An 18083-nucleotide genomic window follows, 5' to 3' on the forward strand; every position below is an offset into this window, starting at 1 on the left:
GATTCCCTGGTGTTCGGTGGAAACATCCTGCACAGCTTTAACGTTCCCATGCAGCTTCGCATCTATGAGATTGAGGACAGAACAAAGGTAAGGATGCTCGAGTACGTTATTGCTCCGTTCTCACGTGAAATAGCATCTCATTTCAAACGTGGTTACACGGGTGCCTGGAATGAGGCTAAAAGACTCTTCCTGAGATCCTGGAGACTTACTACCAGCCTGAGTAGACAATGCTGACCTTGATGGACCAAGGCAGCTCCAAGTGTGTAAAAGGAAACACCCATAATTTTGTGCTCTGTTGATGGGGAAAAGGTTTCCAAACCTTTTGTGGTTTGCATTGTAACCTCAATGCACCGGGCAGCAGTGTTCCCTCTAAGCTGAGTTAGTGTGAGCCAGCTCACAGTTTTTTAGCCTCCGGCTCACACATTTTTGTCTTAGCTCATGAAGGAGGGCTCCAGAGCAGGCTAATTTATGCAGTACTCCAAAGACAACAAAACTGGGGCCAATATCAGTTCAATAATACATTCTAGAACATCAGTTATGTATGCTTAATACAATTGCTTTTATACTTGATAGTAGTATCTAAGTATACAAAATTTTCACGTTTATACAATCTAGCCATACAATATCTTAATGTTTTACAATAACATGATAATACAACAAAATGTCAATTGCTGCCAACAGCCAGAAGATAACAGTGGAATTCCAAAACAGTTGCTGTTGGCAGTCAAAAGAATATAAGGCTTATAAAGCTTTACAAAGCAGCCGGCTTGTACTTGGTTTCGTCTCTTGACTTCCTCAGAAGCAGCTTAACTGGTGTCGTCTACAAGTTTTCTTTATGTTGTAATGTTATTTTCCTGGTTTCTAAAGACTCTTCTCAAGAGTTGCTACATTTAATATAGGGACTAGCCCTTATTTCCTTAGACCATATCTCATGTGGGACCTGTCCTTGATAGACTAAGCTTCGAAGCCAAAAGGTCTCGCTCACAACTTTGATGCCAGTTGCTCACAAAGTGGAAATTTTTGCTCACAAGACTCCACGGCTTAGAGGGAACATTGCCGGGCAGGTAGCAAAGAGGCACAGAACTGTTGAGATTTGACAAGCCTGGCCACCTGTGTAAAAACCCTGGCTTGCATCTCCCCCCCCCCCCCCCCCAGCCCGCCCCCCCGCCAAGATCTTCCGCTAACTCCAGTTTGTTGTGGGTATCTCTGTGCGGGCACCTTAACAATTTGAGATTGGTTTCTTTCCCGGGAACTAGGATTCTTAACTACAGTTTAATCCTGATTTAAGGATCCCAGTTACTGGGGAAGAAACAAACCCCAGATTGTTACTCTGCCTGGATTTGGATGCAACAACAAGTTGGAGGAGGTAGGTGAATTGAGGACTTTGTGGTTGGGATGTGGTTGATCACAGCTCTGGGCATGCAGAAATCCAGCAATGCTCCAGGTTCATGCCCATTGTAAGCAGGCGCCGGTTTCTTTGTGACACCTGAAGGCAGCAACGAAGTAATCGTCTTGGGGCAAACAACAGGCTGGGGTCCTTGACCTGGTCTGGAAAAACCCATTGGACTAGCAGTGAGCATCTCCCAGCAGTGTCTCCCAGACGCCCTCAGGCCAAGCACCCTTCTGCAGCTTTGCCCGCTGACGGCTGGAACTGAGCTCTGGTTCTGGCAGAACTGCAGCTGACGGGCCACCAGTCCTGTGGCTGTCTTTCATCCATCAAGGTGTATTCATAAACCCTCAAGGTGGGACCCACACAGTTGGCATTTAGAGGCTTTCAGAGGATGCAGTCCCCCTTTATGGGTGACACCACCCCTTGCAGGGCTCTCTGCGTACTCAGGTCCTATTACTACTACTCCTAGCTTGATGCCGCAGCTTACACTGTGGATTCCTGCAAGGTGCCCCCATCTGTCACGGTGGTTCGTCCCCACCGAGTTTCCTGCACAGAGACACAGCCACACACACGCCCTCTGAAGGTCACGTGTTCCACACTTGGGTGCCTTGCAGTTGAAAGAAAGTGGGAATGCAGCTGAAATGCTGTCAGGGCATCCCGTCTGGAGGCAGAACGGAGTCTCCCAGCAGCCGCCTGCCGCCTGAGTTCTTCCTCCAAATCCCCTTCCTGCTCTCAACTGCAGGACCTGGCTGGGAGCAGCAATATTGTGCCGGGCTGAGCCTCACAAGCCCAGTGCCGAGTAGTGCTCCCTCTAAGCTGTGGAGTCCTGTGAGCAACAATTCTACCTTGTGAGCTATTGGCATTAAAGTTGTGGGCGAGCGATTTGGCCACTGCCTAAATTAGTTTGTTCTGGAGCCATCCTTCCTGAGCGAAGGCAAAAAATTGTGAGCCAGAGGCTGAAAAATTGAGCTAGCTCACGCTAACTCAGCTTAGAGGGAACACTGGTGCCAAGTCCCACCCCCTGCTTCTGATTAGTCCACCCGTGCTGGGGATATGGAATCACTGAGTTGTCCTGGAACCCTGTCGGTCGTTCCTGATTGGTTCCTCTCCCGGAGCTCTGAGCCTATCTTTCTGCACGCGCCATTGGTGCCACCATGTCAGCAAAGAGCCTCATTTGCTGCTGGAGTTGGTGCCCCGATGTGGCGCCCAAGGGTCTGATGCCAAATGCAACGTGTGTTCCAGCACTACCTGCCCCATCTTTTAAATGAAGCGTACGGGCGGAGAGTTTCCTTACCGGGTTACTGAACCCAATCCCGTTGCCAGAGATGAAGTGCCACTTCACAGTCCAATAGGATCTGGCTGACAATCCACGAGATTGCTATTCAGGGGCACAAGTTGTGCTGCCGGGGCAAGTGCCTGGAACTGGAGCAGCGCTGTGGGGCTGTGTTTGGCACGGGGGCTGCTTGCAGCTCTCTGAGCCCTCTCGCACGCCTCGCCTCTGGTCGGCTGGAAGCAGAGAATGCCATGTCGCCTGACAAAAAAGGTAGGTGTATTGCCTGCACAGTCGCCCAGAAAACCTTGCAATACCATAGTAGGGAGCCAGTGTGAACGGTCTGAACGAGAACATGAGGTAAATCCAGAAGAATAGACAATGATTAAGCTATAATACTGATGAGCTTCATGATGTTTAATCTTCGTTCTTAACAGCAAGGCACCATCAAACAAAGGATGATGACATGAAGATGAACGGACAGGCCGAACTTCTCGAGTTACCGTTCGTTTCGATGACTCTATCATACAGGTCTCAATTCTGTATCCATGTACAATAAAATCAACTGCTGGATATTCTTAAATTAAGACGCCTTCTTCCAAAGCTCCAAACAAGTCTTGTTCGTCCGATTGAAAGGTTATACTTGTTAGCTAAGAGCTTTGGAAGAAGGCGTCTGAATTCAAGAATATCCAGTCGTTGATTTTATTGTACATGGATGCAGAATTGAGACCTGTATGATAAAGAGTCATCGAAACGAACGGTCTCGAGAAGTTCATCCCTGTCCGTTCATCTTGATGTCATCATCCTTTGTTTGATGGTGCCTTGCTGTTAAGAACAAAGATTAAACATCATGAAGCTCATCAGTATTATAGCTTAATCATTGTCTATTATTCTTATAATTGTGTGCACTTTGCAGCAACTGTTCTGTATATTGTCATTTCATTGCTGCCCCCTGTGTTGTTATACCATTGTAAATCCAAAAGAGCAAAAGCCCCTCTCACCTCCCCCGTGCAGTCCTTGTGGGAGGCCTCGCTCAGTGTGCTGCCTCTTGGCTTCAATCTCCGGTCTGAACGATTAGAAGAACAGGGGCCTATATAACAGGGGTGCTGGGAGAGCAGGTGTGAAGCGGTGCTGGGTGTTCCCCCACTGTGACATCACAGGCACTTTGCGGGATGTACCTGTGTCTTGTGGCACGGCGGCCGCAGCTAAGTCAGGTAGGATGGCTTCAGCTTCGTCTGCTCTGTCTTTTGACCTTTCTTACGGTACTTTTTTTTTCGCATTCATAAATCTAGAGCACTCTCAAGGTCTGTTACCACTGGAGGGGCAGCTGATCGATGCTTAAGTGGTTCCGAGTCTGCAGTCTTGCCTAAGGTTTCTGGACTTTATTTACCATTCTGGGCCAGAACCCCAACAGACAGGATACTTGAGGGAGACCGTGACCTACCGTCTGCCCACCCCTGGCCTAATGCAGTCAGTAGGGACTTCTCAGGAGGCCACTAACCAAGACTTTGCTCCCGTTGTGCTCTGATTCCATCTGTGGCCCTCATTCTGTGGTTGAGGGTTCAAGACCCATTTGTGAGCCACTGGCCCAGGTCACAGCAGTGTCCTCGTGGCTGTATTTCCCACCTTCCATCCTTACATTCTCTGAAGCCTGCCCATTTCCTTGACTCTCTTCTCACCTGCTGGGGCCTGAAAACTCCTTAGAGAGGCAAGCCGATCCCTGCTTAGCATGCCTGCGTACCTGCCTTTGTGTGCTACACACACACACACAAAAACTGTTGGTGAAGTGCTTGTGAACTGGCAGTGCTACCAACTAGTCAGTTGTATGTGCGCGATGGGCGGGGGAGACAGTTACAGACAGAGGAGAAGGAAACGCTCCATTTACATTTTTAATTGGTCCGATCTTTTCCTTACCCAAGATGGTTTCGACAGCAGCGTGTCTTAAGGTCTGACAGGAAGGATTCTTGTTATCGAAGGAGCTGCAGTTACATGCAGGTCTGTCTGTGCTGTGAGTCTGTAGTACATGGTGAGGAACTCGGCTTCCTGGGAATCAAAGTACTCCTGGCTGCAAAGATAGCCTTGGAGGTGTGTGTGTGGGAATTTGCTTGTATTCTAAAAAGAGAGAGCAAGAATTTAAAGGCTAAGGATTTTGCAGGTCTTGTATGAGAGATCAGGTGAGAATGTGAAGGAGTGCTTTATCGTGAGTGAGCCTGATGGTCCCGCTGGGCTAGTACTTCCGGTCCTCTCAGGTCCAAGAGGGCCGATATGCAATGCCGTAGCACTAATTGCTTGTGTTAAGTGCCAGTTAAATCACAGTGATGGTAATAATGCATGCAAAACATGATTCTTGCAAGTGCATCAGCAGACGCACAGGCCGTGGTGTTGGTTGCAGAGTGCAACTTTCTGAGAATCATCCGTTTCATTTTTGCAAAAGTTTCTTGTCCTTATCATCGTGGACATTTGGAAGTGCGTGTGCGGCAGTGCCCGCCAGCTGAAATGTCAGGACAGAAGCCGGGAATTGGGCGGGGGGGGGCTGAATCAGATCTTCAGTGGGGGAGGGAGGGTGTTCAGCTCTCCACATAGCCCCTCTGCCACTAAGATTTGCAAACTTAGAAAGAATTACACCAAAGTAGGGAAACGGTACAAAATATAGATCAAGGTGGGTAGCCTTGTCAGTCCGTACGCAGCAGTAGAAAAGAGCAAGAGTCCAGGAGAACCTGATTCTTCAAGTGAGCAGTGGTTTACGGAATGTCATGCCCTGCCACAAGTTTTGTTAAGTCTTTAAGGTGCTACTGGACTCATGCAAATACAGTCAGTTCATGCAAATACAGTCAGTTTGTATAATTTACATGTATGGTGCAGAATTGGCACACACACACACCCCTTCATAGAATGGAAATTGCCTGCCGGGTTGGGTTTTTTTTTGCCGCACAGAGGGCCTGCTGCTGTGATTATAAGCATATCCACTTCGAAGTCAAGCCCGTTGCAATGAGTGAGAAGAGAGAAGATATTGGATTTATACCAATGAGTGGGCCTTGCCAGTACATTTAAGTTATTTTGGCTGCGGTCACACGGAGCAGTAGCCACGTTACTTGACGGATGATAGGCGGATTTTCCGGGCGTGATCTCACCGCCTCATCTGGGAAGCGTAGAGCTCCCGTGGCGAACTCGAGGCTTCCCTCCGAAGATGCGTGGTTAAAAACGAGTACCTCGGAGGTACTAGTTTCCAGAAACCGCGGGGCAAGGGTGGGCGTCTGATCGTGTTTCCGGTGGCATCCGGCGCTCGCCCATGCCCTATTGCGAAAAGATCCCCCCCCCCCGAAGTCTCCAGGGATGCGCACAAGCACCCAATGGGGCATGCACATACTTCAGGTTAAATAAAACAACACACAACCCCGTTTCCCGCGCCGCTTCTTTGGTGCGTTGTGTGATCGGCACCTCCCCCCTAACCACGGGACCTCGACGGGACCGCGTGGGGATGCCTGATCGCGCAATGGCGGGAGTTCCCGTGGGGGTAAAAACCCCCCCCCCCCCCCCCCCCCCCGGTGATATCCGGCCCGTGTGCCCGGGGCCTTTATTAACTTTATTTTTCATACACACCCTTTCTCACTGAAACTTAAGGTGGATTAAAAAAAATTTTAAAACCCAATTTGTTCAGACAGCAAGGACCTCCAATAAAAAATGTCGTAGGACTCTAGGCAAGAGCAAAAATCAGGACTCAAGACAAAACCCCAGACTGTCTTATAATGCAGAAAGTGGGCTGCAGAGGTTGAATGTATCTAGGATTTTTGCTTTCCCTCGTATGGATCACATCCTGACATTTTGTTTCCATTTAAAATATTGTAAGCGAGCAGCTGAGCTTCCTGCAAGACCTCCCTCCATTTAGTGTGGCACTCTGTGGATGGCTTTCTCGTGAGTATTGATCTTTCCATTGTGTGGCTGGCGGAAGGAAATGTCACGATGGGATTCACAAAGCAATTATTGTCAGGCTGAGACAGAGAACGTAACAGAGGAGATGCCGTTTCTCCACCTGGTTTTTAAGCGGCTGCTCGTTTCACAGGAGACTCGGCGCTTGAGTCTGCTCTGTACAGCTTAATCAGCTGGTGTTTGGAGCTGTTCAGTTATTTTGCTTTAAATGCTAGAGGCTGTCTGGCATCGTCATGGCGCTTAGGGCCTGGCTAATACACGGCCAGGACAGTAGCACTGAATCACAACCTGGTCCAAGCGTCCTTGGTGCTTATTCTAGTGTCTAAAATCTAGATGGATTTCTCATATCCCTAAGGTGCAGTTTTGGAAGAGAACCAAGAGAGCTGGTAGAGACCGTGACCTTTTAGCCACTCACTTCTGCCACAAACTCACTAGAGGGCCTTAGGTGAGCCAGTCTCTCTCAGGCAGTTTCCCATCTGCAATATGGGGATGGTCATGCTGGCCTACCTTATAGGATTATTTTTGAGACTACTTAGATAATGCGTGTAACACACTACAGCAGGTACATATGACACACGCTCTGGAGTATTATATAAATGTGAAGTGTTTCATATTATTCCAGATTTCTGGAAGATAAAGTCTATCCACACATTTATTAGACACGACAGCAAAATGGATGTTCCGTGGTCACAGGAAATATATCTGTGAAATGCAGTAGATACATATGAGATAGCTGTTGTTTTCACGCCCGGCTTGTGAGCTTCCAGGAACATCTGGCTGGCACTGCAGGAACAGAATAGAATGTTTTCTGACTCAGTCCATTGGGGCAATTTGTACTTTCTTTGAGTTAATCCACTTGGAGTGATAGGATTCTGGTTTGGTATAGTTGTAGTAGGGCCAGTTTGGTGTAGTGGTTAAGTGCGCGGACTCTAATCTGGGAGAACCGGGTTTGATTCCCCACTTCTCCATGTGCAGCTGCTGGGTGACCTTGGGCAAGCCACAGTTCTCTCAGAGCTGTTCTCTCAAGGACAGTTCTCTCAGAGTTCTCTCAGCCCCACCTACCTCACAGGGTGTCTGTTGTGGAGAGGGGAAGGGAAGGAGATGGTAAACTGCTCTGAGACTCCGAGTGAAGGGTGCGGTATAAATCTGATCTCTTCCTCGTCTTCCTTCCTCGCCTTTCTTTCTTCCTCCTCTTTCTGTCTTTCTTCCTCGTCTTTTTTCCTCGTCTTTCTTCCTCTCTTTCTCCCTCCATGCAGCAAGAGAAATGGAACATGCTACAATATTTTATTTATTTATACACACACAAACACATAAATGCATATATGTCTCTATTGTAGTATATGAAGTCTGTGTGTGACCTTGGACAAGCCATAGTTCTGCCAGAGCTGTCCTTAAAAGAGCAGTCCTCGAAAGAGCTCTCCCAGTTTACCTCACAGGGTGTCTGTTGTGGGGAGGGGAAGGGAAAGGAGATTGTAAGCCACTCCGAGACTCTGAGTGAAGGGCGGGGTATAAATCCAATTTCTTCTTCTTCCTCTTCCTCTTCTTCTTGGTTGGAATACACACGTGTCCTCTCGGTTTATGGTGTGAGAGCTCTCATTCGTAGGGCTGGCTTGTTTGGTTCCATATATAATCTGGGCTACCAACATCATAATCTCCCCCCCCCCCCCCAAACACAAAAATACCATTTCAAAATCTTTGCTGCATCACCCTTGATTCCCAGTTTTCAAATAGTCGCTCGTCAGCATGAGTCTTTCCCAGAATATTTCCTTTAAATATGCCCGACGTATAATTAACAATACTTCTTGGTTTGGACCCATTAAAAATAATCTCGCAAAGAAGTGACTAATCCACCGTATCTGTTACCAGCCCAATTGACTACATATAACTAAGAGAGAATGTTTAAATATTGATTCCCCATGCTCTCAGTGTAGTAGCTCCTGGCATGGCTTCCCCTCTTTGATTGAAACAACAATAGCAGTCAAAACCCAATCAGTAAAAAGCCTGCAGTGAAACAACAATTAAACAGACCATCAACATTAAAATACATCAACAGTCCAATCACATTAAAATCAGCAATAATTAAACATTAAAATCAGTATTCAGACAGTTGCATGCGTCTGTGAATTAACCAGCCACCATCAAAATCAGATTAGCAAATAAAAATCTTCCCTGTCTTTCTTTCTTTCCTGCTCCTAACATTGGTTGGTGGGGTGCTGAGTCACCAGGGTGACCAGCTGCAGGAGCCTGGCCAAAGCAAAGTATTTATATCGGTTTCTCCTGCACCTCCCAGTGCAATTTGTGGCATTCTTGTCCTACAGACTTAAGCTGGTTTCACAATCACTCTGTTCCCAGGGTTTCTTGGTGAGGCAATTGTTCTGTTGAGGAGCGCTAGGAATCTCGCAACGGAGAATTCTCAGCCCCTTCAACAGTCTAGAGTACTCCTTTGGGGAATGCCATGACAATTAAATTGGTATAAGGCCAGTATCATTTGCAAGGGTGCTCCATATTGACCTGCAGGCTGTTGAGTCCTTTCTATGAAAAAAAAATGCACAAGCGTTGCTAGTCCTTAAACCTGGTGTCCCCACCAGTGTTCCCTCTGAGCTGAGTTAGTGTGAGCCAGCTCACAGTTTTTTAGCCTCCGGCTCACACATTTTTGTCTTGGCTCTGGAAGGCTGGCTCCAGAGCAAACTAATTTAGGCAGTGGCCAAATCGCTTGCTCACAACTCTAATGCCAGTAGCTCACAAAGTAGAATTTTTGCTCACAAGGCTCCACAGCTAAGAGGGAGAATTGGTCCCCACCCTTTTTGAGCCTGTGGGCACCTTTGTAATTCTGACACAGGGTGGTGGGCCCGGCCACAAAATGGCGGCCACAGGAGGCGGAGCCAGTCACAAAATGGCTACTGTACCTTTAGTCACACAGCAAAGATCCTTGTGTGCCATGGTGGCAGCTTCTGCCAAAGCAACATTTTCAAAAATTTGCCCAGCCCAGCCCATCAGAAACCCTGATGAGCAAAAGGCCACACCTGGCCCTGCCTTAGGGTTGCCAGCCTCCAGGTGGGGGCCTGGGGATCTCCCGCTTTTACAACTGATCTCCAGTTGACAGAGATCAGCTCCCCTGGAGAAAATGGCTGCTTTGGAGGGTGGACTCTATGGCACTGTACCATGCTGAGGCCCCTCCCCTCCCCAAACCCCGCTCTCTCCTGGCTCTACCCCCAAAGTCTCCAGGTATTTTCCAACCCAGACCTGGCAACCCTACCCTGCCAACTTTCCAAAAATGCTTAGTTAGCACTAGGGAAGGTGTTAATGGGGACCGTGGGGTCTAAAACATTTGACAAGTCTCCTTCCCCATGTTTGGTTATGTCAGCCATTCAAGGGGAGGGGGGAGCCGTCTTCTATAAAACTTTCCTGCCTGCTTCCCTGAAGGTGATTTTAAATTGTACCAGGCAGTCAGCCCAGGTGGCTCTTTGCGAGCCTGCTAGGCCTGCCAAGTGGGGGCGGGTAAACCCCCGCTTTGGAGGCCCGATTTCCGCCGCCGCGAAATCGGGCCCCGGGGGGAACTCCGGCTCCCGAAGCGCAGCGTGGCTGCGCAACCACGTCGATCACGTTGGGGGCGTAGCCCCGATCATGATCGTTGGAGGGAAAACTCTATGGTTTTCCCTCCGGCGATCGGGGCCACGCCCTCAACATGATCGACGTCACGTGTCACTTCTGGTGACGTGCTGGCGGCGCGCCCGCGCCCGACAAAGAACAGCTCCCGGAGCGCAGCGAGGCTCCCCTACCGGTGAGTTAAATTCACTTGGCAACCCTAGAGCCTGCCACAGATTAAAAAAAGGCGCAAGGGTGCGTTCCTTTACAAATGCGAGAGAGGTTTTGAAAAAGCAGTACAATTTTCGTAAAAATCCCTTTGCTAACTTAAAAATTTCTGTTTGAACTCTGGAAGCTCCCCTTCCCTAGTGAGGATTCCTTTCCTTTACTTTGCTGTTGAGAAATAATTAGGAAAACTTCGGCAGGTTGTAAATTATTGATCACAGAACTTACAGCGGGAAAGCATCCATTAAATCATCTTGTCTAAAACTGTTCTGGAGGAAATTTCATTCCTTTGGTAGAGGATATATTGGAATACTAAAATGGTATGATTCCAGACATTTTTGGTTTCTGTGATTATTTCGTTTCCTAAATAATGGAAGGCCATTTCGGTCTTTGGATACCCAGTGTATGCAGAGATCCTGACGCACACACAGTGGCAAAGTTCTTGTCTTTCACTCTGCACTTGAGATTCTTCCCTCCTGTGACCTTTGACCGTGCAGATCTCCTTTTGAAGGGAGGGGAAGAGGATGCCTCACCATTTCCTAGGGTTACCATGTGTCTCCCCCCCCCCCCCCCGGACAATGGGAGGGGATAGGGGGTATAATTGCCAGATCCAGGTTGGGAAACTGGGGGTGGAAAATTGGGGATGGGATCTGAGAAGGACAGGGACCTTCGTGGGATACAGTGACACAGAGTCCACTCTCCAAAGCATCCGTTTTCTTCAGGGAACTGACCCAGGAGAGGAGCTGTAATTTCAGGAGACCTCCAAGTCCCACCTGGAGGCCGGCATCCCTACCAGCAGGGCTATTTTTGAGCAGGAACGCACAGGAACGGAGTTCCGGCTCACTTCAGAGTTGGCCACGCCTACTACAGCCAAAACCTCTGTGTGTGTGGCTACAGAGGGAAGGCCTGGAGAGCGACCCCCGGCGACTCCGAGGCAGGGGGGCCCCTGGAAGGATCAGGGAGGCATTTAAATGCCTCCCTGTGCCTTACCTGGCCTGTCCAAGTTTCGGCTTGCCCAGGCTCCCCGCAGTCGCGGGGTGCCTGGACAAGCCAAGGGAAGGCATGGGGTGTGGCCTAATATGCTAATTTGATTCTGCTGTTGGGTGTGGCCTGTTATGCTAATGAGCTCCTGGTGGGCTTTTTCTACAAAAAAAGCCCTGCCTACCAGATGGTTGATTAGTGCTGACCCTTCAGTGTCCTCCAGTCTTTATCGTAGGCTCTAAATGGGCATTCCCTCTACCTGCCCCCACTGTCCCGAAATCGATGATCGCCATTTGGCACGGACCAGATCCCAAAGGGCTCAGTGTTCTCCAACCTGTTTCCTACAAGCATGGCACTCGCTGGATTGAATTGAACCAGTGATGTGGATTTTCCAGAAGAAATGGAAATGGAACCGTTTCCCAGAAACCTTTTCAGAAAATTATCTGATGCCTTCAATAGGGTGTGAATCTGACTGAGCATGTTTCTTTTAACTTAGATTTAATAAGTGTTGTTTTTTTTAAAGTAATTTTGTATAACGGTAGCAACAGATACTTGAACTGAAATATTTGATTCGGGGGCGAACGTAAGTTGTGTGATTTATATTCAGGCAAATGCAAAGTTTTAACTGGAAATTATTTCTATTGGCATAATGCTTGTAAAATGTACAGACAATATAGCATGCACTTCCCTTGTACTGTTTAAATTTAAGTAGGGAATATGAAAACACTGGAAACTGTGAGCATGCTGACTTTACCACAGCCAAAGAACTGGGCACAATATGCTGAGGATGTGATTGTCCACTCACCTCTTTCAACAGTCCATTTCTCATCCAGAGAAGTCACTGGGGTACCTCCTTGCTTGGATTACTTGTTAGGTCCATATTAGACGGATGATTGCAATATCCCTTCCACCATGTGGGAACAGTCATATAAACACTGTCAGTTTTGATTTGACTTGCAAAGCCAATCTGACAAATTTGTAACTTTAAAAAAAAATATTGATTATTACATGTATTTGTAGTTTTACCCCCCACTCCTGATTCACAAATCAATAAAATACATGTACTCTGTCACATAATTCCTATGGAGAATTACCAAAAAGCATTAATTACAACACTGGAACTGCCAGATTTTCCTGATATTATATTGGCAATGGCATCCATTCATTGCTGTTAATTTTATAAAACAATATTTAGAAATGGGAAATTTTCCGCAGAAAAATAAAGCATAGGAAAACACACACACACACACACACACACTCACGAATTTCTGAACTGAACTGACATTAACAAATGCTCATCGCTGCTGATAGATGCTTAAAAGGCTTTTACTCTGGTGTTGCCCCATTAAAATGGTACGCCAATCAAACAAACAGGACAGTATCAATTTTCTATTATTGTTTATTGAGGCTGCAACTTTTAATTGTTTCAGTTAGTAAAGCAGTTAAAGTTGTCGTTGATTAGTGCCCAGTTTTAATCACTGAGGACAAATTTACATCTGTGTGTGAGTTAAAAACACACCATTTTTGTTTGTTTTTGGTTTGGGATTTTTAATTTGAATCCCTGGTGCCTTGTAAATAGTATGAAGGGAAAAATAACGTACCTTCTTCCTAGCAATGATAGAAGTTATGTTATCTCACACTTACCCTCCTGCCATAAAGGTATGAAGAAAGAGGATTTGGTAATATGGTATGTGTTTAAATCTAATTGGTCAGTTTTTCTAGATTTTTGACAGGCAAATGATTAATCAACTAAAAATATATCAGTCCTTTGACAGCCCCAGTATTGTGTTCTCTAGTGCTTTCAGTGGAGGATGGTTTTTCTTTATTCCTTCATTCCCGTACTTCCCTTTTAAAGATGGAAAACTGAAGGTGAGAAAATGAGATTCCCTTAGCAGCACCCAGTGAGTTCACAGAGCGCAAGGATTTGAACCCAGGGGAGAGAGCAACTTGTGGTCCCTTCACCCACACTGCCTCCTCCTGTCCTTCTTGGAAATGCAAATGACACAGAAGCACTGCAAACAAGTTCTCAAAAATAACTAGCTCGTAACAGTTTTTTCCTGACCCATCTGCCCACGTTTCCCCATGATACTTATTTGTGGCCTAAAAGTGGAAAAGCCAGCTTCTATTAACTTTTCTTGGCCTAATGATTCTCAATTGCTGCAAGTGTTTTTTTTTTCTTCCTGAGCATGCCTCTCATAATGCTTTTAAAAACTTTTACGCTGCCTTTAATCACAAATAGAAATATCTCTCTATAGACCTTTCTTCAGTGGGCACAATCCACTGGGGAACTTCTCCTGGGCCAGTCCCTTTGGAACAACGTTCAGAGCCAGTCACCTCTGAATCTCAGAGCCAGAAGGCAACACCAGGGGAAGGTCTCGGCCTCTATGCCCTGTTGTTGGCCCTCCAGAGGACCCGCATGGCCACTGTATGAGACTGGATGCTGAACTAGATGGACTACTGGTCTGATCCAGCAGGGCTCTTCCTATGTTAAATGAATGGGATTTGCACAGGATCACAGACTCTCGTATGCATTCCACAGCAATTCGGTAGGACTGGCACAGAAGTTCCCAACAACTGTTCCTGTTGTCTCTGATTTACAGCACAAGTCAGGTTCCCTCTCTCTCGCGTATGAAGATGCAGAGCGCTTTTCAGCCAGAAGGCGAATCAAAAGGCACGGAGGGAACTGGCTGCGGGCTGGGCCCTTGATAATGAGGCTATTAGGAACTCAAATTGCCTTATTCACGATTTGGTCTGTGGAACCAGGAGCACTGCATGCATTTATTGCCTTGTTATTCTCATTTGAATTTTTAACATTGGTTTAAACGGCTAAATTTGGTGACATTCGGAACCTGTCAGCAAAATGTTGAGCAAACAATGTCTTTAATATTCCCCAGGCATGTGACTGAAAACCTTTTGAAGGCCGAGGGGTGGAAGGCGGCTTCCTGTTTGTAAGTCAAATTCTTTGCAGATTTTGTTTCTGGCAGTGCTCTCTTGGGGACAAAAAAAAAAGAATTTTAAAAAGAAAAGAATTTGAGTTCCTTTTATTAATGTATCTGCTTTAGCAGGGCTGATTTCCCTTGTGTCTGATCATGAGCTTTTTGGCATGTAACTGAAACCCAAGAATTCTCTGACAGGTTAAAACCCCAGATTTGGATCACTGATTGTAAGAGTTACACAGACATAACTGGAAATATTTTCTAACTATTCTTGCAAGCTTTTCATGTAACCCTGAAGGTCCCTTCAAGGGGTAGGCTGGCAGTGGTCCTTTGCCTTTTCAGAATGCTCTTTGAGACACACATGATCAGATTTTCATTTCTTTCAAACCAAACTGAGGTTTTTTTTTAATGGCATGTTGCTTAAAATCACTAAACCTACCAGAGGCTAACTGAAATAGCTGAACCTGGCTCATAAGAACATAAAAAAGAGCTCAGCTGCATCAGACCCAAGGCATGTCTAGTCCAGCATCCTCTGTTCCACAGTAGCCAACCAGAAGCTCACGAGCCACACCAGGACTAGCGTTCTAGCAAGGCAAGGTGAGGCAGTGCCCTCAGGTTGTGGATATGGGAGGCCAGTAGCCTGCACATCTCCCCCCCCCCCCCCCCCCCCGCCAATCCAACAGCTACCTCCTTCTTTCACCTCCATCGCCTTTGCCTCCCAACATTGCATGGCAAGCTGTGCATAGGTGACTTACCGTGCTGTATTTAAAAGCGCCCGGGGAATGAGGAAGAAGAAGTGTTAGCTGCTTTGGCTCTTGGAAGGGGGAGGCGGCTGCAGATTAGAATGGTTGCACCCAGGGGTCATTTCGTAGAAAAGGAGGTGCAGGAGCTCATTAGCATAACTTATTTGCATATACCACACCCCCTGACATCACCAGAAATGTGTCAGAAGGCAACACCCACTGCAACTTACCTGGCTGCTTCTTGCTTGGGCTCTTTACTGCCGGAGCTCCGCTCCTGTGCGCTCCTGCAGGAAATGACCCCTGGTTGCACCCCTTGTAGAACTGTCTCTAGGCAAGGCACGAAGGCAACAATTCCCCCTTCCCCCCGGCAACTGGTACTCAGAGACCAAGGTTCCTATTGTGTTCCCACTGTTTGCAGGCATATCCCAACGCAGAGTTAATTATGGGAGGGGATCTGAATGCAAGGCTGGGGGCAAATGATGAGATTCTATTTGATAAGTTTGGGATAGAATCAAGGGAGGCGAAGGTGGTGGATGGGCCAAATGATCGATGTTCACTGGATGTGGTTGTGAATTATGCAGGTTCCTATTGTGGCAAATGGGCTGCTTGAGCACAGCAGGGGGAAGAGATATAGGCTGGAATGTTTGGATCGCCTCCTTATTCATTCCTCTTCCTGCTTACCTGGCGCTCCTAACGTGCCGAGTGCTTTGTAGTCACTACGGCATTCGCGCAGAGGCCCCCTCCTTCCTTCCTTGAGGCCCCTCCGTGTTGCTAGCAAGGGCCGGATTCCATACAGAAGCCGGTGAAATCCATTCTGCTGGATGGGAGAGCGTAAAATAGCTACCAAGAAAGACACAGCGGAAGCCTGGGGTGCCTGTCCCCGCTGTTGTGCTCCATTCAAGGAGACCTGCTGCCTCCCCAGTTCCCTGGGCACAGGACCCCCAACCCACATGGGTTCTAGTACAGCAGGACTCCTGTACCAGGGAAGCGTGTTTTGCTGTCACATCTACCTTGTCCAACGGACTGCCAAAGGAGATGAGGAGGGCCGCCTCTTTGCCAGAATTCAGGGGGAGATGTCGTGCTGTATTTTTCCGCTGGGGGGGCTTTTAATGGGGTTTGAGTTAGGACTGGGGTCATTGGATGGATAGTTTTGGTTTTACGTTTCTGGAGGGGGGGGTTAATAAAACCAATTAATAAGCTGCCTTGAGTCCATCGTCGGGGACAGGAGGGATGGAACGATTTTATAGAAATTATATCAGAACTATATGTTGTCGAAGGCTTTCACGGCCGGAGTTCGTTAGTTGCTGCAGATTTTCCGGGTTGTGTGGCCGTGGTCTTGGCATTGTAGAACCTGACGTTTCGCCAGTAGCTGTGACTGGCATCCTCAGAGGTATAACAGCCAATCCACATACAATTTCAACAGCCAATCCACATACAAAAGAACCTCCTCAGGAAACAGGAAACCTCCTCAGGAAATAATCCATATATAAAAGAACCTCCTCAAGAAAGCTCCTCCATTAGCATGTTCATAGCCTGAGGAACGCCTACAAGATAATGACTCAGCCCTACCCCACCTTCTGGAGTAGATATAAATTACCTGCCTACCATTTTCCTTCTCACCTTGACAGAGAGAGTACGCCATCTTTCTGTACCTCTGAGGATGCCAGTCACAGCTGCTGGCGAAACGTCAGGTCCTACAATGCCAAAACCATGGCCACACAACCCGGAAAATCTACAGCAACTATATCAGAACTGTTTTAAAGAAATTACATAGATATATGTACTAAATTACGGAGTGGGAATTGAGGCTGAGAGATTGACCTGTTTGAGGCCATGCAAGTGAACCTTCGGCAAAGGTTGGACTTGAGCACAGGTGCGAGACAAAGCTGGCCTTTAAAATGCTTAATATAATTAACAGCATCATCCGTTGGATTCTCAAGGTGCAGACATTCCACGGAGGATGCACTGTCTTGAAGTGTTTCATGTGCTGAATGTTGAATTCACCACACACACGCCACTTTTCGTTTAAAGGGCAGTCTACTTTCCAGTATTTATGCCGCTTTTCCTCTTAGCACCCGTGAAGGCAGTCACAAAATTTCCCCTTACAGACTGGAAACGGAAGCCAGGAGGTGGCACCTTCCCACGAGCGAGGCCGGGATACATACTGATACTAGTGACTTATTTCGTTGAAGAAACCCTTGAAACACGTTAGTTCCCTGTTTTAGCCTCCGTAGGAATGGAATGAAAGTGAGGAAGAAGCAAGAAGCCTGGCCTCCTTAAAACGCAGATTTTCTTAAACGACGCATTCCCTCTGAAGCTAGTTTATTTTCTGCTCGGAGAAGGCTCTCAAAAGAGCCTACCAAAAAGGAGAAATCACCATTGGTTCGTGCTTCTGCTTTTTCATGGTCTCTTGTAGAATCACTGACTGCTAGAGGATAGGGGATGTTCCCCTTGGCTGGCAGAACGACATAGACTGAGAAACTCAGAGTTGCCACTGAAAATGGCAGCCCTGCGTCAAGTTGCCTCCCTTCCCTCCTGTCACGTAGAATGCCTCCGCGTCCCCCTGTCCCACCGTCATGATGTCGCTCCCCACCGACCACTCGATGTGCTTGTCTTCCGCTGCTGGGGAGGGGGAGGGCTCAGGACAATGATGTCATGATGACACGGGGGTAAGTTCAATACACGTTATGGAGGATGAGCGCTCAGGATCTCGTTTTCAGCCGCAGACTCGTGTTTCGCATAAATAAGCAAACATCACAAGCAGTGTTCCCTCTAAGCTCTGGCTCACAGTTTTTTAACCCCAAGCGCACACATTTTTGTCTTAGTCCGGGAAGGAGGGCTCCAGAGCAAACTAAATCTATGCAGCTGCCAAATCGCTCGCTCACAACTTTAATGCCAGTCGCTGACAAAGTAGAATTTCTGCTCACAAGGCTCCAAAGCTTAGAGGGAGCGTTAAGCACAAGCGACATTACAAATGCATAGATAGCAAAAAAAAATCATCACAAAACTACAAGTGAAAACTCTTT

At 47.4% G+C, this 18083-nt stretch overlaps 1 protein-coding gene across 2 annotated transcripts in view; it reads left to right on the plus strand.

Annotated features, from left to right (window-relative positions):
- Window positions 1-11: 11 nt before the first annotated feature.
- The window catches only part of LOC107115913 (lysine-specific demethylase 2B-like), a 64843-nt gene continuing 46771 nt past the window's right edge, over window positions 12-18083 (plus strand). The window contains exons 1-2 of one of the 2 annotated variants that reach the window (XM_015417708.1): window positions 12-87; window positions 14273-14326. Coding sequence is in view for 1 of the 2 variants with exons in the window: in XM_015417707.1 (XP_015273193.1) it covers window positions 49-87 (39 nt within the window). In the remaining variant the exon portion in view is untranslated. The remainder of the gene's footprint in view (window positions 88-14272; window positions 14327-18083) is intronic. The other variant, XM_015417707.1, reaches the window with a different exon arrangement.

Source organism: Gekko japonicus, unplaced genomic scaffold (genome assembly GCF_001447785.1).
Source record: "Gekko japonicus isolate JY-2015 unplaced genomic scaffold, Gekko_japonicus_V1.1 scaffold64, whole genome shotgun sequence".
NCBI classification, from domain to species: domain Eukaryota; kingdom Metazoa; phylum Chordata; class Lepidosauria; order Squamata; family Gekkonidae; genus Gekko; species Gekko japonicus.